The sequence below is a fragment of the Mytilus edulis genome, chromosome 10 (genome assembly GCF_963676685.1).
Source record: "Mytilus edulis chromosome 10, xbMytEdul2.2, whole genome shotgun sequence".
NCBI classification, from domain to species: domain Eukaryota; kingdom Metazoa; phylum Mollusca; class Bivalvia; order Mytilida; family Mytilidae; genus Mytilus; species Mytilus edulis.
Window position 1 is genome coordinate 50,230,874 of NC_092353.1, and position 25,817 is coordinate 50,256,690.

Genomic DNA, 25,817 nt, shown 5'->3' on the forward strand with positions numbered 1-25,817 from the left:
TATATTGCATCTGAATAAATTAAAAAGGACTGTTCTGATCTTAATTATATAATCGTGTGAATATTGAAACTGTTACCACCAGCTGTGCTATCACCCAGCTATTTGATTAATGAAAGAGGAAAATTCCTGCTGATTCTAAATATTATTTAACAGTATGTAATGCTTATGTATGTACACTATTCGCGGGTCCCCTGTAGTCCAATCTAGTTTGCTCTAGAGATTAACCCACAATGTTGAATCTTAATATTAGATATTGTTGTCAATTGTGAATCTCGAAAATTCAGAAGGCAGATGATAAAAAAACACACTTTTTTAAACAAAAAAGTACCCCAGTTTAAAAATATTAGTAAGTTAAAATTATTTTAATAACAAGTTCACAATCATTTGGACACATTATTTGACATATATGTTTTGATTTGGTATTTCAAGAATAATATTGATTTGCCTTTGAACAGCAGTGAAATCATTTCTATGATACCAAACATATTTAGAAAGGAAATGTTGGATTTACGGAAATGACCCAACACCCAACGACAAATACATCTGAAGCACAACATGTAGTCTTCAGTACTGAGACGGTCCTACATCCACTTTATTTAATTTTTGGTAGATATATATGTCTCATTGGCAAACATAGTATTACCATATCTCCTTCTTTGTATACTATACTAGTATACAAGAGGGTCTGGACAAAAAGTGCAAAATAAAGAGAAACCCAATATACAAAAAAAAGAAAATAGGCAAAACAATATCAAGATCCAAATCATCAACAGTCAATACATTGTGAGTAAATAGCAGTCTAGAAATATATAGATTTGACGTAAACACAAATAATCCATAAACAAGGGGAGATAAGATATGACATACTATAGAACTAGATTTTACTGAAGTGGTTTCTGACTTTGGACAGCTACTTGAAAATATGGCTAAATTAAACTATAGCTCTTTGAGATCCCAACCATCTTTTTTGTTTATTACGACCAGTAGATTAAAATAACGTCCATAAAAGAACAAACAGTAACCTGCCCCCCCCCCCCCCCCCCATATTAGAAATAACATTTTTGAAAAATTATTTTGCTTACGATACGTTTGGCTTGAAATTGTCATTGGAAAAGCCTATCTCATTGAAATTTTGTAGCAATTACCGATTTTGCGGTTAATCTTCAAGTATACGAGTATACCCACATGTATAATGTGTATATGTGTTCTCTTCATCAATATAAATTGTTTTTTTAAATTGCTGGAGAAACACCACAAGCGATGATATTCAGAAGAAGAAAAAGATGTAGTTTATTGTAACATATATCATGTATGTTTTACAAACCTATGAATTTCATGTCAGAGTTGTATATTATATTATTTTGTTAACAATGATATAGCAATTGAACCCTCTGCGATAAATATACTAATAATGATAGTGCACATGTGATAGATTAAATGCCAATGCATAAACATATTATCGAGGAGGTTACATAGGATCCTATAACCTCCTTCATAATATGGATCAATTAATGAAGCAAAATACGGAATGCTGTATTTTTTGATAAAACTCACATTATTTCTATTTTATACGGGATTTTGTTAAGAATACACTTTGGTCAATGAATAAATCTAAAATCCCAAAAGTTGTAACAGACATCTGTCCTAAGTCAGGAATCTCAGTGATGTACAGTAGTTGTCGTTTGTTTATGTAATATATACGTGTTTCTCGTTTTGTTTATATAGATTAGACCGTTGGTTTTCCCGTTTGAATGGTTTTACACTAGTAATTTTGGGGCCCTTTATAGCTTGTTGTTCGGTGTGAGCCAAGGCTCCGTGTTGAAGGCCGTACTTTAACCTATAATGGTTTACTTTTTAAATTGTTATTTGTATGGAGAGTTGTCTCATTGGCACTCACACCACATCTTCCTATATCTATATATGACATGCATGACGTAGATGCGTAGTACGAAAAATATAAGAATATTGCATACAATATTACACACTATTATTTCGACGTGCCGAAAACAACTATTTTTTTTTAAAGAAGTACGTCCGGTAAGGGCCGATTATGGACTCAAATTTCAGGTTCATCTGATGAAAGATGTCTTCAGTCAATTCACTTAGATTATGTGAAAGATTCGTACTGATTTTGTCATTAAATACGCTTAATTTCAAGCTTAAAAATGACAAATAATATCGCAGCATTTGTGTTCACTCTCAAACTTTATATATGTTATTTATCATCATCAAATACAACTTACATTTCATCAGATTATTAAGAATGAACACAAATGCGACCACTTCCATTTAAGACAGAATCGTCTAAAATTGAACTCTTAAAAAAAGAAAAAGAAAAAAAGGTGAAATAAATGATATGACCATTTTCTTTTATTTTATATATTTTTTTTATAATTTGGACTTTGTTTTAAAGATTTACGCAAATCTTGCCATATGGTCCTGCCGTTAAGATTCCCACTGATTAATCAATTAACACATTTAGACCATCGCGACATCCATAGACAATTAGTATCAAACTGAGATGTCTTGTCCTGTTAACTGGATAAACTTGACCCCTGTTGTGTTTGTTTATCGCTGAACACTAACGGTGGAGAGATTTAGATGAATTAGCGGACCAGTTTACGAACTGTACAGTGGACACTGCTTCTATATTTTGAGTTATCCCCCTTAAAAGTGTTCATTTAATTTTTGTACATATACTACTTTTAAAAGACGTCTATTAAATGTCAACAAACAGCCTTCAACAAAGTGAGAAAAAAAAACCTGTATGAAAAATGTTATCATTACGACATCTGTTATAAAGAAATAACAGTATAACTGAATGATGTTCGTTTTCCCAAGTAGAAACTATCGACATGTGTATGATCTTGTACAGTAAATAAAAACATCACGAAACTATACCAAACGGTGGAAAAATGTTCGCACATATCAATGTTTCGAAATAAAGCTTATGTATATCACTGTATTCGGATATAAAATGCAGACATTTTCATATAATAATGACATTATAGACGATTGTTTGTTAATATAACACACACATTTAAAGACTTTTATAACTCTATACATACATTTATATTGAATGTTGCAAAATATCAAAACATTTTTAAAAGTTCAAAATAAACAATTTATGCAAGAAAGCATTGTTAAATACAATGCATATTTCCTAACACACATGACACTATTTAGTTAGTAAATTTTTTATAGATCGACCTGAAAATGCATTCCTGAAACATGTGCCACTGGACGTCAAGCAACCAACACCAAATCAACCATTCATATAAACCGAGGTATCTTAAATTCGAAATTTGACTCTAATGCGGGAGTTTCTCGCTGCATTGAAGACCTATTGGTGGTCTTCGGCTGTTGTCTGCTCTATGGTCGGGTTGTCTCTTTGGCACATTCCCCATGTTCGTTCTCAATTTTAGTATTTGTAATAAGATGCAACATCTGCCTGAAAGTTTTAAATATTTGCAATTGAAACATAATTTATAATAATCCGCATTTACTGTGGTTGTATATTGTTAAAAAACCATGGTCTATCAAATCTATCCACACCACTGGCAATTCTTACATACAATTCTTTGATTGCTTGCATATTATTTGCATAATGTCTAGTGGCAAACATTTCAAGCATGTTCATGACCGGGGAACAAATTAACAATGAATACAATAATTAGGTCTTGTATAATATCCGTTCGAAATGAAGGTCGGGGAGATAGTGACTGCTGCTGTAAAGCATATAAAAAGTTAATTAAGGTATGCAATATATGGCAGTGTCGAACATTTCCAAACATACAACAGTTGATACAAACTTACATTTCCAGGCAGCCAATGTAAATATTTACAATCATTAAATTTTATATAAATTATGGAAAGTAATATATACCACATCTTTTCATAGATATAAGAAGATGGTGTATGCGTGCCAGTGAGACACTCTTCATCCAAGTCACAGTTTGGAAAAGTAACCCTTATAGGTCAGAGTATGGTCTTTCTCACCAGCCTTGACTCAAACAAGCTATTATGCTGCATTTGTTATTGCCGATGCGAAATAAGCTACTGAGCTTATGTCTGATTTTAGAACTTGAAAATATGAATATCCTGCAATTGAATGCAATTCCTCTGGTAAAGATTTGTCTAGATTTAAGCGTGATCTTTTCTGCATCTGCACAAATTTAAAAAGAGGGGGTGGGGGTGAAAAAGTGCCTTCTAATACTTGTTGTTCGACGTTTTCGTTCGTGAGTCTAATCTAAATAGACAAAAACCTTCAATGATTTCTGACTTTATTTGATATCTGTGCATGCTAAAGAGCGGCATTAGTGGACAGGCCCGCGACCCATCCCATAAAAAATATGTGTTATTCAAAGAGAGAAAATTAAAGATTTGTTTTATCCAAATATGGTCCTCATAGTTCTCATGAGCTTTTCTCCCTCCTAAAAGACAAATCTTTGATCCGGCAACGAACATAAAATTGAGAATGGAAATGGGGAATGTGACAAAGAGACAACAACCCGACCATAGAAAAAAACAACAGCAGAAGGTCACCAACAGGTCTTCAATGTAGCGAGAAATTCCCGCACCCGGAGGCGTCCTTCGGCATGTATATTTTAATCATCACAAATTGGATAATATTGTGCAGCATGCCTTTTGTTAGCAACTACTGGGGTTCTGAAATATATAGCATTAATACCACATGTACTAAAGTGTAAATTATCCCCATCATATTGATAGATAATTAATTATTGCAATATATTTACGTGATCAATTCCTACTAATTGAGAGCAGATTTGTTTTTGTTGGCACGTTTTGACAGCACGAAAAGTAAAATCAGAAATCTCTCTTATTCATATGGTTAAATCTTATTCTTTTTATAAAATTAAAGTAAAGAAAAAAAACAAAGAAGCGTAACATGAATAATGTTCGAAACAATATAAAATGTATATACTAGTACCTAAGAAAAGAAAACATTTATTTTGGCAAACTAACCAATATATAGGTATATGTCTCATTCCAATAGAACCTCCTTGAGCTTACATTTAATCCTAGGTTATTTCATTTTCTATAAACCATTGCATTGAAAGCATATATATCACATATATTTATTGTTGCAAAGAGGTTGACGAACATTTAGCAGAATTATTAAGTCCCAATTCAAGTACTATAGTAAATTACTTGTATACTTAATATTAATGATTTGAGAGGCGGTGTTTATTCTAGTATAATAGCTTTAAATAAAATAAACGATGGTTACTAGAAGCACAAAAGAGACAAAATTGCAATATTGCATATCATAAAAAAATATAAAAACAATAACCTCTTATAATTGATTGAATACAAATTTGCAAATAAAATATAAAATATCAATCAACAAATTAAGAGATTTCGAAATCTGGTAAAATAGATAATATTTTACTCAAAGAAAATGTTTGTAACATTTCGATTGACAATAGTCATGGTAGTGGTAAAACTTTGAGGAGCAGTGTACACACTATTCAAAATGATCTGAAATTAAAAGCATTTATGTTTTAAAGCATATTGTATTGATTAAAGAAGAAAACTGAAAAATAGGATAAAATTTGTTACTTTAAATTTTTCCCAAATTTTTTCGTAAGAAAAATGTTAGTTTAAGTTTAAATGTAATGAATTTTGCTATTAGCGTCATATTCATAAATATTACGCACTGTGTGCATTTAAACTAGACCATGTGCAAAAGCAAAAAATAATAAAATGATTTCCAATTCTGACCCCTTTTCTCAAAGTTTGCGACAAGCGAAGCTTTCAGCAATTTAACCAACATATATGTACAGTAGTTATTTGAATACATAAATAAATGACGATTAAGAAAATACAAAAGTTAAAGATAAATTGGGATTTTGTTTTGCTTTATTTTCATTCAGAACTTTTGTTGCTAAACTTTATTTATTAGCACACATTTCTTATGCAAAATACGAATTTATTTCTTGTTATTCTATTTTGATACATAAAAAGTGTACAATAATTAATAAAATAAAAAATCTAAATCCATAATTCAGAAGTGGAATACATTAAAACAAATTACATCCCCAAAAATTGCAACATCCAGAGTACATAATATTACACGATTGCATACTAATACTTGGAAGTTATATGATCAGTGATTGAGTGCCAGAAGAAGCATCAATATCTGGAGATAATTAGCACCCCGTTGAATAATCTGGCCATGGTATTAGTATCATCACTTTCCAAAAACCGACAATGACAGTAATCAGCCAATCAGATTACAGTAAACTAATCGGTGTCCATTAATATAGTATAAAAACTCCAGAAACCCTTGCCAGGACAGCTTTAGATTTGTAGACTTGTAAGTATTACAGCGTGTTTCCCTTCATTCCTTTCCCCTTGTACCATATACCTAAACATTTCAAGCTTAAAATATTTTCAAGATTTTTTTTGGGATACTGAACCGATAATAAAATTGAGAAAGGAAATGGTGAATATGTCAAAGCGACAACCACCCGACCATAGAGCAAACAACAGCCGAAGGCAACCAATGGGTCTTCAATGTAACGAGAATTCCCGCACCCGTAGGTGTCCTTCAGCTGGCCCCTAAGATATGCATAATAGTACAGTGATAATGGACGTCATACTAAACTCCGAATTATACACAAGAAACTAAAATTTAAAATCATACAAGACTAACAAAGGCCAGAGGCTCCTGACTTGGGACAGGCGCAAAATTGCGGCGGGGTTAAACATGTTTATGAGATCTCAACCCTCCCCCTATACCTCTAGCCAATGTAGAAAAGTAAAAGAATAACAATACGCACATTAAAATTCAGTTCAAGAGAAGTCCGAGTCTGATGTCAAAAGATGTAACAAAAGAAAATAAATAAAATGACAATAATACAGAAATAACAACAGACTACTAGCAGTTAACTGACATGCCAGCTCCAGACCTCAATTAAACTGATTGAAAGATTATGTCTTCATCATATGAATATCAGGTACAATCCCTCCCGTTAGGGGTTTAGTATCATACTATCATAAAATATATGAGAAGAACATAACCCGTGTCATGCCAACAACTGTTTTTTAGAAATAAATGTGTTTAGTTCCGATGCAAAGACCCTATCAGTGAATCAATGTTAAAGCCAAAATATGCAATCTTTAATGACCTGACAACAGTATCGTAACTATATCCCCTTTTAATAAGTCTATTTAAAGGTTTTGTTAGTTTCTGAGGAGAATACTGACATTTTTGTGCTTTATAAAGAATATTTCCATAAAATTTTGGATGTGAAATACCTGAACGTATAAGATGTCTGCATGTTGAGTTATATTTACGAATTATTTCCTTATACCGGTGATAAAATTTAGTAAATGTTTTGACCAGTTTGTGATATCGAAAACCCTGGTGTAATAATTTTTCAGTAATACATAAATTTCTCTCGCTAAAATCTAATACATTGTTACATACACGAGCGAATCGTACAAGTTGAGATATATAAACACCATAAGATGGTGACAAGGGAACGTCACCATCTAAAAATGGATAATTAACAATAGGAAATGAAAAATCATCTCTTTTATCATAAATTTTTGTATTAAGCTTCCCGTTGATGATATAGATATCAAGATCGAGGAAAGGGCAGTGGTCATTGTTATCATTAGCTTTATTTAAAGTAAGTTCTACAGGATAAATTTCTTTAGTATACATACTGAAGTCGTCATTATTTAGAGCCAATATATCATCCAAATATCTAAAAGTATTGTTAAATTTTTGTATCAAATGTTGTTTTGATGGGTCTTTGCTAATTTTAGTCATAAATTGTAACTCATAACAATACAAAAACAGGTCCGCAATAAGTGGTGCACAGTTAGTCCCCATTGGAATTCCAATAACTTGACGATATACGGAATCTCCAAAGCGAACAAAAATGTTATCAAGTAAAAATTCAAGTGCATAAATAGTATCAAAGCATGTCCAATTGACATAGTTCTTTTGTTTATTGCTACTAAAAAATGATCTAAAAGAGTTTGAACATATGTACTCGCATTCCGACTTTTTAAATGCCCAGTTAATTAGGGATGTGAATTTTTTCTTAATAAGAATATGAGGCAAAGTGGTATATAGGGTAGAAAAATCAAAACTTTGAACAGATTCAAAATCACCAATATATGCATGCAATTTATCAAGTACTTCCAACGAGTTTTTGACACTCCAAAAGTAATTAATTCCACTATTTTCAAAGGCCTTATTTGAACAATTTATTATCAGGTTTTTTATTGTACCAAGTGTACTAGTAAGTAAAACAGACAATTTAGTAGTTGAACAATGGCTGGAAGATGAAATAAATCTATATTTGTAAGGTTTTTTGTGCAGCTTCGGAAGCCAGTACATAGTTGGGACTTTCATTGTGTTTGGTTCTGCTTGTAAAGAAGTAGCTAAAAGTTTATGTTTGTTACAGATGTCGTTTTCTGAAAATGAAGTCAGTTGGAATGTTGGTGAATTCGTGATTTCCTTTTGCAGAACCTCTATATAAAATTTACGTCAAACAATAATGATATTATTAGCAGCTTTATCAGCCGGGACAAAAACAAATTCCTTGGCTAGTTCTGTTAGTTTATTTTTGATACGCGAAATAGGGTTTTTATAGTTTTTGTTGAGGGTAAAATGTTCTTTAAAATGTTGTATTCGAATATCAACTATCTTCATTACTGAATTAATAAAAGAGTCCAAAGATTTTTTGTCAGCTTTTTCCCGTTTTACCCATTTCAAACAGTAGGCGCGGAGTGAGTCGTTGATGATATTACGACACTCATTCCAGTTAATAGTTGACGGGGGACGATATTTAGGTCCTTTACTGAGGAATGATTTTAACTCTCGGTCGCGAACGATGTTAAGGTCTCCTGTTATAACATGGGAAATTGGTCCATAGGTGTATTCTGAATTACTGCAATTACACGACATAGGTGTATTTTCAGTGATATTTACATCTTTACACAATTGGCTATAATTAAACACATATTTTCGGGTAGATTTCTTGTAAATATAACAAATGAGAGGGAGTTCAGTATTATCAAAATATCCAGGAATTTGGTCTTTAACAGAATGGTCGTTAAAAATACCGGTAATATTTACAAAATCAAAACCTTTATTGACATACTTTATTTTAATAAAATGTTTTTTATGATCTTCAGGTCGATCAATTTTTGGAAACAGTTTAGAATAACAATATGCCATTATAATTTGGACAATTTCATACTTAGGACTGTAATATGAAATTGTGTTGCAATCCTCTAAAATTTTATTTAATTTATTTATAGGTAAAGAACAAAGCTTGGTTAACAGATAATGTCTGCCGTTGTTTTTTGAAATGGAAATTAGGTCCGAAATATTTGTATGGTTGGTCCGAAATTTTCTTTGATTGCGATTTTTTCTGCGTCCATGAGAACGATTTTTACGAACAGTTTTAGAAACTATATCCAAAATGTTAACAGAATCGGTTCTTGATATATTGCCAATTCCCATGATATTATCATTAAGACCGAGAGGGTAGACTGTCTGTAATTTTTTAATCCAATTTAATTCATTTATTTTTCGTGATCGTACAAACTTGGAATGAGATTCACCAGGCTGCTTATTTACTACTTCTAAAGGTTGAACTGTTAAATATTTAATAGGATGACTGTGCTTCTTAAGATGTTGATAAATGATACTTTTGAATTTATTGGGTCTTTTAAAACGATACAGGTGTTCTTGCGTGCGTTTAGATAAATATCGCCCAGTTTCACCTACGTACTGAATACCGCATCCCGGTTTGTTTCATGTGAGTAAATAAATAATACTGTTTGTTTTTCAAGTAATATCAGTTTCAAAATTTAGAGAAAATGTGCGACCATTAAATGTGGACCTTACTGTATTGTTGGTGGAAAGACGGGGACACGTAAGTCATTTTTTGGCATGACACTTATCGATAGAAGGGTAACCACGATTTTTATTGTTAAAAACGTTAGCTATAGTAGTATTTTTAGATAAGCGATTCTGAAGATTGAAGAATGACTGATATAATCACGGGAGGCTAAACATTTAACCTTATTTCATTTTTATTGGATTTGAACTTATAGAACGGGAAATAACGAAAAAGTCATTGAAAGTTATATGCTTTCATTAGTGCTTACTTTTTGAAAAAGCCTTATTTCTCAATAAACTCAATTGCTAGTCAGAGAATCAACCATTTAACACCCGAAGGTGTAGCTACTTTCTCCTCCTCTATCTTTGACATTTTGAGCTATTCTTTTGCAGAGCTAGAGCTGTGTCGGCAATTCTAAACGGACTTGTCCAGAGTATATAAAGTCTCCTTTACATTTTCGCTATATCAAGATGGCGTCTCAAATCGACCCTAAGGATCCTGATTATCCATACTTAATGGTAGATAGGAAGAAGTTATTGGCGCAACAAACCAAGGAATTCGATGGGAAGAAAATGTGCTGGATTCCCGACGACAAAGAAGGATTTGTTAAGGCTGAAATTCAGTCCACTAAAGGAGATGATATTACAGTGAAATGTATCGACTCAAACCAGGTACAGTCATTTTTATTCTTATATATTTATTTACCTGAGTGTTTTACCGTTAATTTAAGCTTACGGTTTTAGAGCTGATTTATTTTTATTAATGCTTAATAAGACCTACGGATGTTCGACCCTCTGTTTCAAATAACAACCTTATAAAACAAAATGAACGATATAAAGAAATTAGATTAAAAATCAGAAAAATTAAAGCTCATTGTTTGTTTTGGGGATATATGTTTAATTTTTATATATAGGCGGGAATTGATTCTATCTGTATTTTTATACAATTAACATTGTCATCTATTTTCTCTCAAGAACTATGAAAAATATCGAATATTTTCAAAGATGTTTAAAAAGGGATTTAAAACTATATGTAATAAATTATGTTAGCGAGCACATTTTATATTGGCACTCAAATTAAATTTTTTCAAATATCTGACAAATTGACAAAAACAAGAATAGCGAACATCCTTAATTGTTTGGTTTATATTTAATGTTAAGAGAGTACTTGTACGCTGTAACATAAAATGCGCAATGATGTTAGATAATTAACACGCGATATATTGGAAATAAATTATTACTAGATACCGGAATAAGACGCAATTATGGTAATTATCACGATCCTATCACTTAAGCATAGTATAGTTTTGAAGATACATGTAATATTTGACACTGGACGTAAATCATCCACCCTTGCAAAAAATGCAGTTAAAGGGACAAAAACAATCAGAATATAGAAAAATATGCCACAAAAAATAAGAGAATAATGGGTAAACATTTAAAAAATAGAGAACAATAAGCAATACATATCAAGAATAGAGAAGAATGGTATAAAGAATAAGAAATAAAGGATCCCCAATCAGATCTTCATTATATTAACCAGAGATGTTTTATTTCTTTACAGGACAGAACAGTTAAGAAGGATGACCTCCAACAGATGAATCCACCAAAATATGAAATGATTGAAGATATGGCCAACATGACATTCTTAAACGAAGCTTCTGTACTTCACAATCTTAGAGCTAGATATTCAAACTCACTTATTTACGTAAGTTAAGCTTCTGTACTTCACAATCTTAGAGCTAGATATTCAAACTCACTTATTTACGTAAGTTTGTTAATCATTGAAGGCAGAGAATTGTTGTTATAAATTCCTTCTGTCTTCATGTTGCAATTTACGTTAATTTTTAGCAGTTCATTTGATTTCAATGACAAAATATTTTAAAATCTGCTAATTTCTGTTTCATACGTAATGGCCATGTAAACATTGATATAAAAGAAATGAATCCTTGGAATTGGGTAAAATATACTTTTTTCTCTGGTTGAGTTGTCTCATTGGCAATCTCTTTATTTTCATATTTAAACAGTTCAACATAGAACTCTATTGGGATATCCAGAGAGCTCTTTTTGTCAGAAAACACTGTTAAACATTCAAACACACTATCCACACTGATCTGTGTCCACACTAGTTTTTATATTTGAATATAGAAATTTTATCTTTGCATTACAGACTTACTCTGGACTCTTCTGTATTGCCGTCAATCCCTACAGACGTCTGCCAATCTACACAGACAGCGTTGTTGCTAAATTCAAGGGAAAGAGGAAGACTGAGATGCCTCCCCATCTGTTCTCTGTCGCTGACAATGCTTACCAGTCCATGGTGCAAGATCGTGAAAACCAGTCTTGTTTGATTACGTAAGATCTAAAAATATATTTTTCGTTAATTCTTGTAATTTGGTTAAACCCTTAAAATCATTGGTGTATTACAAACAAAATACAGGAAAGTACAGCTGAAAATAAGGAAAAAAAAGAGATCTAATGTGAACATTCAAATCTTTTTGTTGAATGAGTTCTTTTTCGTGTACATAAACGGCCTTCAATAATTTTTCTTAATTCTTCTTTCTTACTTCCCATAAAATGATTTCTAGCTCTGAATAAGATAAAATCCATTTCATGTCATTCAAATCATTTTCCCTTACAGAGGTGAATCCGGTGCAGGAAAGACAGAAAACACAAAAAAAGTTATCATGTACTTCGCCAAGGTCGCTGCCTCTCTTGGAAAGAAATCTGATGAGGAATCAGCAGCAGCCTCTAAGAAGGTGAATAGTCATTTATATTATTTTTGTCAGTTTGAAATTAATGTAAATGTATTAAAAGTGTTGAACATTGAAAACAGTAAGATGAGACAATTTTCAAATGGAATTTACTTAGCAGCTACTTCGTTTTGAACTCTTAATTTTGAAATCGTGATCTGTTTTCATTGTACATTAAAAGGTGTACTGTATATTTGTAGGGTTCATTTGACTTGTTATTATTGTACATTAAAAGATGTGTTTGTATATTTGAAGGGTTCACTATATTTGTAGGGTTCAATATACTTGTTTTCATTGTATATTAAAAGATGTGTTTGTATATTTGAAGGGTTCATTGGAAGATCAGATTATTCAGGCTAACCCTGTACTTGAAGCCTACGGTAATGCCAAGACTACCAGAAATAACAATTCATCAAGATTCGTAAGTATTTTCAAAATGCAGTGTTAACTTGTTATTTCTCACGTTCAGTATCTATTAATACAGGTAACAGAATCATTTTCATAACAGCGTGGACAACCGCAATACTTTTGTTGGTAATAATTATTTTGAATGGTTTACCTTTAACTTATTACTCTAGTAACTATAAATACAAGTTATACGTATATTCATCTTCTTAACCGAAACAATGCAGTGTATCTGTGTCTGAAAATTAAATATATTTTGATAGTTGATTATAGTCTTCGTTAAAATTAATTTGTGAAATGTTGACATTGTTTTTGAAAAGATTTTTTTTTCTCTATTTTACAGGGAAAGTTTATCCGAATTCACTTTGGTCCTGATGGTAAAATTGCTGGAGCTGATATTGAAACTTGTAAGTAATTAATTGTTTCTGAAATACTTTTTTATGTAAAAATATTTGAAAGTTTCAAGCTATGATTCCATAATAAATAAACTAAGGCTTAGAATACATAAATTGGATATAAGTCATTTAAACAGATTTCTTAAGAAACTGATAAAACTTATTCTAAACTAGTTTTTTTAACAAATTGCTTTAACACTCACTTATTTCTTTCTAACAGATCTGCTGGAGAAGTCCCGTGTCACCTTCTGTTTATCTGCCGAAAGAAACTACCACGTGTTCTACCAACTGTTGACACCCGCCATGGCAGACAATCATGAAATGATGTTGGTTACTCCAGATCCAGCTCTTTATACTTTTATCAACCAAGGTGCTCTTACAGTAGACTCCATTAATGATACCGAGGAAATGAAGGCTATGGACGTGAGTACAAAAATAATGCTTCTCAAAACCGATACGCTTTAGTTCTTTCCGCGGATAATTCCAAGATTTTTTATGAGATCTGTACAAGTCATTCAAATTGGATAGAAAACTTATATATATGTAGTTCGGTAAATGAAGAGTTTTTTTTCGTTAATTTATCTTCAACTCAGTGTTATTAGTCTGAAATACAGGCCAATTACTCGGTCCTTTCATAGAACATAAGTTTATTCAATGTTTTACCCAAAATACTTATTTGAAATGATTTCTTTGAAAGTGTTCTTATAAGCATCAGACAGCATAGGATAATGTTTCGAAGCAATTACCTCCATGCCGATAATTGCATGATCAGGAAATGATATAAAAATTATGTGTGGCTCAAAACATTTAAACCTCTATTCTTTTTATTCAGGAAGCTTTCGACATTCTGGGCTTCTCAAACGAGGAGAAGAAGAGTTGTTACAAGTGTACCGCCGCTATCTTGCACATGGGTGAAATGAAATTCAAACAGAGAGGAGAACAAGCTGAACCTGACGGAACCACCGAGGCTGAAAAAGTTTCATTCTTGCTAGGAGTTAATTCAAACGATTTCATTAAATCTCTTGTCAAACCAAAGATCAAGGTCGGCACAGAGGTCGTGGCCCAGTCTCGTACCAAAGATCAAGTCGTCAACTCCATCAGTGCTATGTCCAAATCTTTGTATGATCGTGTGTTCAACTGGTTAGTGAAGAGAGTCAACACGAGTCTTGATACTAAAGCTAAGAGAAACTACTATATTGGTGTACTGGACATTGCAGGTTTTGAAATCTTTGATGTAAGTGCTATATTATTTTGTGATGTTGATCATATTATCTTTTTTTCAAAATTTGAAATTCACAGCAACAAATTATTTCTGATTGAACAAAAATGGAACAGGTTTCATGAAAAATATGTCGTGCCTTTTGTATTGTTTCCATGTAGTAACATATACAGTTAAGTATAAATTAACAACATCGTGAAATATTTAAAAAAAAAAAAACACAAATATATATCAAAAGAAAAGTATTTTTATTTCTAATCTTCATCTTGATTATCAAATAAATGAAATAGAAGACGGTTTCATATACGCAGTTATTTCATAAATATTTTTTTTCGCAGTTCAATACATTCGAACAATTGTGTATTAACTACACCAATGAGAGACTCCAACAGTTCTTCAACTACACCATGTTTGTACTGGAGCAGGAAGAGTATAAGAAAGAAGGAATCCAGTGGGAATTTATCAACTTTGGTATGGATTTGCAAGCCTGTATCGATCTTATCGAGAAGCCCATGGGTATCTTGTCCATCCTTGAGGAACAGTGCATGTTCCCTAAGGCTGATGACAAATCCTTGAAAGAAATGATGTTTGGACAACACATGGGTAAATCACCCAACTTCACAAAACCAGGAAAGGCATCCAAGGGCAAGAATGGCGACTTTGAACTCCACCATTACGCCGGAGTAGTAAGTATAATTATAGTAACAAAAAGGTTCTGTAAAGTGGCAAAACCTTTAATGAGAACGTTAAATGACATACCATTTACAAGTGTACATAAAAAAGAAAATCAAAATTTAATGTATGAAGAACAAACTATATTTGTTTACTTTTCTATACTTTTCTATTGCGCCTGTCCCAAGTCAGGAGCCTCTGGCCTTTGTTAGTCTTGTATTATTTTAATTTTAGTTTCTTGTGTACAATTTGGAAATTAGTATGGCGTTCATTATCACTGAACTAGTATATATTTGTTTAGGGGCCAGTTGAAGGACGCCTCCGGGTGCGGGAATTTCTCGCTACATTGAAGACCTGTTGGTGACCTTCTGCTGTTGTTTTTTTTCTATGGTCGGGTTGTTGTCTCTTTGGCACATTCCCCATTTCCATTCTCAATTTTATTTGTTGAAATAATGTTCTTATTTATCTCTAATCTCAAAGGTACCATATAACCTCAAGGGATGGTTGGACAAAAACAAGGATCCCATCAACGAAACTGTAGTAGCATTGTTGCAACAATCAAAGGAGCACTTAGTCCAGACCCTCTTTGCAGCAGAAACACCCGCTGAAGGAGCTGGTGGACCCAAGAAGAAGAAGAAGTCATCTGCTTTCCAAACCATCTCCGCTGTACACAGGGTAAGTCTGTCTATAGGGACGGTGTACTTAATTCGCTCCTTTGTTTTGAAAAATCAAATATTCACTGGAGATCTTATATTAGTATGTTTTTTACAAATCATTCAAAACTCTTGAAATATAGACATTGTTTATAAAATTGATGAGATAAAATATCTAGATAAAATATTTTCAACTTGTTTAAAATGGTTACATTATAGTATTTTGACAATATCATTTTCATTTTCACAGGAATCTTTGAACAAATTGATGAAGAACTTGTACGCCACCCATCCTCATTTCGTTAGATGTATCATTCCAAATGAATTGAAACAGCCAGGTAAGTGTGTAGAACAAAATACGCGTTTTGACGTAATTTATTGATTATCTAGCCATCAGAATTTAAGCAACGAAAATCGTGTCTTTACCAGTTCTTCCAAATATATGTCAATTATTTTAAATGTCCATATCAGATAGTGCTTTTATATCCTATAACCGGTAATAAAACCTAAAATATATCAGAGTCAAACTGGATTAAGTATAAAAACATATTTTTAAATACTGACACAGAAAATTATCTGTCTATGCTTATTTAAATAGCTTAATGCCATAATGTTGAAATTATTTTTAGAAAAAGCTTAAATTTTTTAAGAGGTGTAAATGATGAAAATTAAGATTATTACCACGAGAATAGTCAGATAGCGTTGTGCGCTTCTTTGGAATTCTAACACTTGTATTTTGAATTGTTTCCAGGTCTTATTGATGCTTCTTTGGTATTGAACCAGCTTCAGTGTAACGGTGTACTCGAAGGAATCCGTATCTGCCGTAAAGGATTCCCAAGTAGAATAATATATGCTGAGTTCAAACAAAGATACTCAATTCTCGCTGCAAGTGCTGTTCCACAGGGATTTGTTGACGGCAAAGTTGTCACAGAAAAAGTACTGTTGGCTTTGCAGCTTGATCCAGCAGAATACAAACTTGGAGGAACTAAAGTCTTCTTCAAAGCCGGTGTTCTTGGAAACCTAGAAGGCATGCGTGATGAGCGTCTAGGTGCTATCATTTCCATGATGCAAGCACATGTCAGAGCCTTTTTGATCAGGAAGGCCTACAAGAAACTTCAGGATCAGAGGTTAGTAATTGTATTATACCATTGAAATCATTGAAATAAAAGAACATACATTATTTTAAACTATTTCTTTCTTCGTAATTAGTATTTTGAAGTTAAAAAGATTGTAATAAAAGTCATAAAACTATTTCTTTGTCTGATTTTCACAAAATGCATAAAGTTTTTATTGACACATTTTAAATTAAACGAGACACAAAGGTTATCACCAGAATATGCTTACCTTTATATCTACCCTATCTTGCAATTTTCACAAAACTCTTAACACACATACTTTCTTTTATCTCAGAGTTGGTCTGTCTGTCATCCAGCGTAACATCAGAAAATGGTTATTGCTCCGCAACTGGACATGGTGGAAGATGTATGCCAAGGTCAAACCTATGTTGAACATTGCCCGTGAGGAGGAAGAAATGCAAAAGAAACTCGAAGAGATGAACAAAATGTCAGAGGATCTAGCCAAGGTTGAAAAGGTCAAGAAAGAACTTGAAATGAAGAACGTTGAATTGTTGGAACAGAAGAATGAAGCGTACTTACAATTGCAATCTGAGCAAGACAATGTCATCGACCTTGAACAAAGAGTAGAACAACTTATCCAACAGAAGGCTGAATTCGAATCACAAATGAAAGAGATGGACGAACGTCTGCTTGATGAGGAAGATGCTGCTGCTGAGCTGGAAGGTTTGAAGAAGAAAATGGAAGGTGAAAATTCCGAGCTGAAGAGAGACATCGAAGATCTCGAAACATCCTTAACCAAGGTAACCATTATTTATTTTTCTGGAAATGTTTTAACAAAGTATCGAACTTCAATGCAAATTTGAAAAACGGGGAAGTCCATACAACCTGACAAATTAAAATGCTGGACTATATTATCATACGGAACAATAAATGTTGAATTATATAAAATATCCTATTTTTCAGTATGAAGGCATGACACTAGGCTTTGTTAGTATAATCTAAAATTTATTTTGTTTTTCGTTTTACTAATATGATAATGAAATGATAATGATAATGATGTTGATGTTGATTTTATTTAATAGGCTGAACAAGATAATACTCACAAGGAAAGCCAAATCAAGACTCTCCAAGGTGAGATGGCACAACAAGACGAAAAAATTGGCAAAATGAACAAAGAAAAGAAACACTTGGAAGAGGTTAACAAAAAGACAATGGAAGATCTCCAAAAGGAAGAAGACAAAGTCAATCATCTTACAAAACTAAAATCAAAACTTGAACAGACTCTTGATGAGTTCGAAGATAACTTAGAGAGAGAAAAGAAAATCAGAGGCGATGTTGAGAAATCCAAGCGTAAGGTTGAACAGGACTTGAAGGCAACACAAGAAGTCGTAGACGAACTTGAAGGTGTCAAGAGAGAAATGGAAGAGGCCAATAGGAGGTTTGTACATTATATCTTTTGTTACCTATATTAATACATATTTGGCTTTCCAAAGAATTGGCTCCTGCTACCCATAATGTAAACTCGGCATACTAGTGTATGCCTCTCGTCTGGTTTGTGTTCGTTTTCGGATAAACATTCTGTTTCAAATAAGTTAAATGTCGCTCTGTTTTTAAATTTATATCAAAAATTCATTATTTAAAATTTTAGGAAGGATGCCGAGATCAACAGTTTGAATTCTAGAATCGAGGACTGTGAAGGGGTTAATGCTCAACAAAACAGGAAAATAAAGGATCTACAACAAATTATTGAGGAATTGGAAGAAGAATTGGACGCCGAGAGAGCTGCAAGAGCTAAGGTATTTCAATATTAAATTCTAACATTATAATATTTATCATGTTAAAGTTATAAGTCATTTGAATAGTCATATTTCTCTGATAGTTATTTCAAAAGTGGTTGTTTTCATTTCATAAAAGAAGTCAATATATTTATAAACATTCAGATAAACTATATTAAGAATCAGAGCAAGCCATTTTATTTTACAATATTCTTATTTGTAGGTTGAGAAACAACGTTCTGAACTGTCTAGGGAATTGGACGAGCTTAGTTCCCAACTGGAAGAACAAGGCGGTGCTACTCAGGCCCAAGTTGATCTCAACAAGAAACGTGAACAAGAATTGATCAGACTCCGCCGTGAAATGGAGGAAATGACTCTCCAAAATGAGTCTCAAATTGCTCAGTTTAGAAAGAAACAACAAGAATCTGCCAACGAGATGGCTGACCAGATCGATCAATTGAACAAACTGAAATCAAGATTAGAAAAGGAGAAAAAAGACCTTAAACGCGAACTCGACGACCTCCAAAGTCAAGTTTCTCATTCCATGAAAAATAGGGGCGTGTCAGACAAGGTTTCCAAACAGATGGAATCCCAAATCTTTGAAATGAACAGCAGAGTTGAAGAAACCCAGAGAACCATTATTGAAATCAATACACAAAAATCCAGACTTCAGAGTGAAGTTTCCGAAGTCAATCGACAACTGGAAGATGCTGAGCATGTCATTGGCACTTTGACCAAGGACAAAACTTCCCTTACCTCCACACTGGAAGAAACCAGACGTTCACTTGAAGATGAAACAAGGGTAAGTTATTAATCATAAAACATGTAAAATATGAAGTTTTTGTCTGATGTAACCATACAAATGAATTGTCTATTTGGCTTCTAAGCGAAACTTGCGTCTGCCGTACAAAATCTGACGCCTGGTACCTATGATGAGTATATCAATCACCATGAAATACTACCAAACTTACCTCTTTTATAGTTTTTTTGTATCTACTTTCTATTTGACACTGTAACCGAATCCATTATTTTAATCTACGTGCAGCTAAAATTGTTATGTGTTACTTAAGAATGACCAATTGTATATTGCTGATAAATGAAAAAAAACTTGTTTTTATATAGATACGCCAGAAATTCCAGAGTGAGATTAGAAACTTGAGTGCTGATAATGATGCAGTACGCGAAGCATTTGAAGAAGAACAAGAGGCAAAGACTGATCTCCAACGTCAACTCTCGAGAGCAAAGAACGAAACACAACAATGGAGATCTAAATACGAGAGTGAAGGTGCCAACAAAACAGACGAGTTAGAAGATGCAAAGTATGTATTTTTAGGTCGTAGATGAATGAGTTTTCATTTTTATTGTATTATAAAAAGTGTGGACACAGATCGGTGTGGATAATAATTGATTTTAAAAAGTGCGGACACAGATCGATGTGGATAATAATTGATTATAAAAAGTGTGGACACAGATCGGTGTGGATAATAATTGTATTATTTTGGTAATGTTTTGACCACCGTGTTGTATTGTTGCGCCCCAATAGATGTTTCTAATTTATTTCTATTATACATTTATATTGCCCTATATTAAACTGTGTTTCACAGTGACAGCCAACTTGATTCATTATAAATAACATTTTATAATGATTTCATGAAGGCAGTCTTGTATTTAATTGTATTTGTCATTTGAAAGTACTAAGGAGAAACACAGTATGTTGTTAATTATTATTTTCCTGATTAAAAAAAACCCATAGAGATTCTATCCCATGTTTAGCCAACATTATTCATTTAAAATGTCCTTTCAGACGCAAACTTGCTGCAAGATTGGCAGAGGCTGAACAGGCAGCTGAGGTGGCTAATGCTAAAGCAAGTGGATTGGAGAAGGCTAAAAACAGGCTGCAAGGAGAACTTGACGACCTCCTTATTGAGGTTGAACGTGTAAGTATAAGTGCAAAGATTTATGTAATCTTTTTTTATTTTAACAGAAGCCAAATAAAAATCTGATAGAATAAACATGAGTTTCCCGTTTGAAAAAAAAGAGATCAAAATAAAACGTGTTAACGTTTGAATTGTTTTTTCATGTCGGAGCCTTTCATATCTAACATAGCATACAAATAAAATTATTATTTAGATACATTTTTTCAACCTTTGTATTCTTATTTTCTTTTACAGTCAAATGTTAGCTCAAGTACTGTAGAAAAGAAGCAAAGACAGTTTGACAGGACTATCCAAGAATGGACTGTTAAAGTTAAAGAACTCCAGATCGAGGTTGATACTGCTCATAACGAGGCCCGCAGTTACTCTGCTGAACTCTTTAGAATGAAAGCTCAGTATGAAGAGTCCCACGACACTATTGAGTCTCTTAGAAGAGAAAACAAAAATCTTGCTGGTAAGCTATACTTATTCTATAATCTATTATTTTTTTTTCATTGAATGATTGGGTACTCCTCCCTGAACAAATGATGTACCATATTGGTACAATATCACTAAGAAAAAAATCGAGGTTTCATGCAAACCTTACCTTAAATGTTCAGTGATACAAGCCAATAGAATATGCAAAAGTATAGAAGATTATAATGGGTAATAATTTAATGTTTGTAGATGAGATCCGTGAGGTATCTGACCAACTTACCGATGGTGGCCGAAGCTCCCACGAGGTCGAAAAGGCAAAGAGACGTCTTGAGATGGAGAAGGAAGAACTCCAAGCTGCTTTGGAAGAAGCAGAGTCCTCTTTGGAACAGGAGGAGGCTAAGGTCATGCGTGTTCAACTGGAAATTTCTACTGTCCGAAATGACATTGATAGAAGAATCCAAGAGAAAGAGGAAGAATTTGAAAATACTCGGTATGTTAAAAGAAATGACTTATTTGACAAAAAAATGTTGCTCTGTATTGTCAACTTTCTGTTATAAAAATGTTTTTTTTTCATTTATTATTAATAATCCTAATGTCGAAGTTTGATGTTTTTAAAATGCTTGTAAACGAGTTAAACAAAAGTTTCAAATCTTCAATGCATATTAACTGTTTAATTGCAGACGCAATCACCAGAGAGCTCTTGAATCCATGCAAATCAGTTTGGAGGCAGAGGCTAAGGGCAAAGCTGAGTCCCACAGGATCAGAAAGAAGCTCGAACAAGACATCAACGAACTCGAGATGGCACTTGATACAGCAACCAGAGCTAAGGCTGAGGTTGAAAAGAACATGAAGAGATATATCCTTCAAATTCAAGAACTCCACATCAAGATTGAATCAGAAACTCGTGTACGTGATGAGTCACGTGAATCTTACGTTCTGACTGAGAGACGTTGCAACGTCCTTATCAGCGAAATCGACGAGGTCAGATCAGCTCTTGAACAGTCTGAGAGAGCAAGGAAGGTTGCTGAAGGTGAACTCTATGAAGCACAAGATCGCATCAATGAATTGGCCGCTCAAGTCAGTTCAGCACAGGCTCAGAAGAGAAAGGTCGAGGGAGATATGCAAGCCATGTCTGTAAGTACTTTGTATTTTTAATTCAAGATTAAGCCCGATTTTCTGCAATGTAGAATTAGTATTACTTTTTTATGCAATTATTTCCAACGCAAAAGTGATTTACGTTGTATAAAATAAAAAGTAAAATCACAAAAATACTGAACTCCGAGGAAAAAAAATGATTGAAATCAAAAGCAAATTAAAGCATAACGTTATTCAATATTTAAAGTAAACTAATTAGACAATTATGATTTAAGTGTTAAATTTACTTTTGAATTTAAAAGGCGTCATAATGTATACTTAATATGGTTCATACTTTCTTGCTCAGGCTGATCTTGATGAACTTCAAAGCGAGATCAAGGCTGCTGATGACCGTGCTAAGAGAGCCCTTATGGATACCGCAAGAATTGCTGATGAACTCAGATCTGAACAGGAACACAGTTCTCAGGTCGAAAAAATCAGGAAATCTTTGGAAATTACCATCAAGGAATTACATATCCGTGTCGACGAATCAGAATCTAGCGGTGTAAAAGGAGGCAAAAAAGTCATCGCCAAGTTGGAACAGAGAGTAAGTCACATCATAGTAACTCAAAGGAGGAAATTAGTGATCTTGAAACCAGACATAATTCAATGTTTTTTTTTTCTTCTTTCAATTTTTATAATTTAAAGAAATATAACAAGTTCATTGTTTTCTGAATTAATGTATTTGATCAAATAAAAATGCAATACTACACCGCTGTTCAAAAAATCGTTAGTGAAATTTATATTGGATACATTATTATGATGCGTATTTCTTTATCAGGTCCGGGATCTGGAGAGTGAATTGGACAATGAACAACGTCGCCATGCTGAAACACAGAAAAATATGCGCAAGGCTGACCGCAGAATGAAAGAACTTGCCTTCCAATGTGATGAAGACCGCAAGATGCAAGAAAGACTTCAGGACATGATGGACAAACTGCAATGCAAAGTCAAGACATACAAACGTCAAGTCGAGGAAGCTGTAAGCTATTTATCTTTTTACCCTTTCGGAGCACTTACGATCACCCCGAGTGTTCAGTAGTAGCTCGTGTTCATCAATCATAAGTTTTCTATGCAGGGCTTTGCGGACTTGCGTGTTTTCGTTGTCTTTCTTTTTTGTCATTGTATTTGTCAAATTTACTGCGATTTATAATGTCCACATGATTTCTTCTGCCTCTTTTTTGTATATTTGTCTCAACTTTGAATCTTAAATCATAGTTATTTGTAAAATGGTGCTTTCCCAATAATGTAGTTTTTAATTGTAAAGTTATTTATACAAAAAAATATTGTGGTCAAGCGTGCAGATGGCAAAAAAATTAATTCTAAGTCGATACTATCCCCATACCTGATAGTGTCATATTTTGAAAAAAAGAAATTTATTGAAAGCGAAAACAAAAATGTAATGTTAAAAAAAGTTCTGACTCAGACAAAAATCAATACCCCTCTTGATGTTAAATAGTTGCTCCCTTACTGATTGATGATTTTTGCAGTAAGGTCTCCATAAAACGGCAATGTTTTTACAAGTAGGTTATGCAGTACAAGCACATACTGTAGTAATAATAAGTATATTGGGCATCAATTAATTATCTGGTTACTAATTAGTGTATTTACATTAACACATGTGCCTGCTTAATTGTTACTAACATAGCACAATTAGTAATTAATGGTCATCTGGGATCAATTGTCGGATTCATAGGTTATAAGGCGCATCATTTATGCATACAATTTTTACACCAAGTCATTTCTAGTTGATTCCCACAAAATTTATCTGAAACAATTAAATTGAATTTTTACTGAAATTTTTACTTTTTCTTTTTAATTTTAGGAAGAAATTGCTGCAATTAATCTGTCTAAATATCGCAAAGCCCAAAGCGAGGTTGAAGATGCAGAAGAACGTGCAGAGAGTTCAGAAGCATCCCTGAACAAACTTCGTTCCAAAAGCCGTAGCTCAGTTTCCAGTTCTAGAACAATAAAAAGTGTATCTATTAGCAGAATGAGCCCATCAGTAAGTAGTAGTATTAGTTAAATTATATCATGGTTACCAATTGGTAAATTTGCAATCAGCATTCGATAATGGAAACGAATACAAAATCAGTAGTACTAATAGCAACAGTTAAACATCTTGAATCAAGGACATGGCTATTTTAACGGCTATTTGCAATTTGATTTTGGAATTTTTAAAATGGCCGCCGTTACCATGGAAACAGCTAAAATGTCAAAAAATTTAAAATGCTCCAAACTAAATGAAACTTTACAAAAATGTTAATTTGCATACATGTGTAGTTGAGCTCTTTGACTTTGGAATTTTGAAAATGGCTGCCGCTCGTCTGGCAATAGAGAAGGGTGCCATCCGTTATTGCTAGCAACTACAAATCTAGTTGTTGTTGCATTTATACATATTATGTTTGGTTCCACATGTAATTGATAAAGGGGGTCGAGAATTTTTTTTATTATATAGTTACATTTCCTTTTTCTTTTACAGAAGTAAGATGCGCTCCATACAAAATGACATATGGATATGAAAGGTAACTATGAAACAGTAGTTGACTATTACGTTTATTTGACCAATTATAAAGCAATATAATTTACATGCCAACAGAAGTACTATAAATGCTTAGTTATTATAAAAAATATATGAAAAATTAACACATGTTTTAGTGGGTAAAAAAAATTTGGCGATGCCATGGCTAAAAAGAAAAAAAGACTAAAAACAGGCAGACAAACAAACAACAGTACACAAAAAAAAACAGATGGAAACCAAAGACTGAGCAACACAAACCAAACCAAAAACTGGGGAGGATTTCAGGGTAAGCAGATCCCACCCGTGCACCCGTACAATTGTTAAGTTGTTAATAAACATTCTATGATAAATAAACACTTGTTTTTTGTATTACAAATCAATGTTTTATATAATTTCTTTCTTTTTTTCAGACTAGGACGGGAGACAACTCTAATTTACCCTTTATCATGTGACACAACCAGGGAGTGAAGAAGACCATTATGTAGTTACGTGTGAAATGAACGTTATAATAGAGAACTTGTCAATTGAACTTTTAACTTATTGAATTATTTATTTAATTATTTATTCAATTTCATAAGTCTAATTTTACAGCGATCACTGGCATGTAAATGTATAATTATTGTCTGTATGACCTTTCTAGGATTTGTGTTACATAGATAACTTTTTGTTAGTCCTGCAAATAAATACAAATGAACAAACTTGAAGTCTTCTGCTTTTTAGTGTTCAACAACCTGACGGAATAATTAAGGAGTCAACATTAATAAAAGAGTGATGAAAGATACCAAAGAGACATTCAAACTTCGTAATTGAAAATAATCAAACAACGCCAAGTAAAAAAAACAACGAAATAAGACCAAAAGACAAACAATAGTATACAAAACAAAACATGTAGAAAAACACAAACCCTACCTAAAACTAAGGATGAAAAACACAAACCCTACCTAAAACTAAGGATGAAAAACACAAACCCT

General features: G+C 33.0%; 1 protein-coding gene across 2 annotated transcripts; it reads left to right on the forward strand.

The window, feature by feature from the left end:
* The first annotated feature begins 10,285 nt into the window (after positions 1–10,285).
* LOC139491408 (myosin heavy chain, striated muscle-like) lies at positions 10,286–25,544 on the forward strand. 2 transcript variants are annotated; one of them, XM_071279082.1, is made up of 26 exons: positions 10,286–10,564; positions 11,457–11,600; positions 12,063–12,247; positions 12,534–12,651; positions 12,974–13,066; positions 13,394–13,457; positions 13,666–13,868; positions 14,278–14,679; positions 15,003–15,350; positions 15,817–16,011; positions 16,240–16,327; positions 16,741–17,116; positions 17,400–17,865; positions 18,148–18,503; positions 18,714–18,861; positions 19,064–19,642; positions 19,963–20,159; positions 20,645–20,777; positions 21,012–21,228; positions 21,441–21,681; positions 21,872–22,325; positions 22,633–22,872; positions 23,107–23,307; positions 24,151–24,330; positions 24,808–24,850; positions 25,257–25,544. In XM_071279082.1, exons 1-25 carry the CDS (start codon positions 10,364–10,366, stop codon positions 24,811–24,813), a joined length of 5,835 nt encoding a protein of 1,944 aa, XP_071135183.1. In that variant the 5' UTR covers positions 10,286–10,363; the 3' UTR covers positions 24,814–24,850; positions 25,257–25,544. The 2 variants fall into 2 exon arrangements, with proteins under 2 accessions (XP_071135183.1, XP_071135184.1); XM_071279083.1 differs by lacking the exons at positions 10,286–10,564; positions 11,457–11,600 and adding an exon at positions 11,602–11,660.
* Positions 25,545–25,817: the final 273 nt, after the last annotated feature.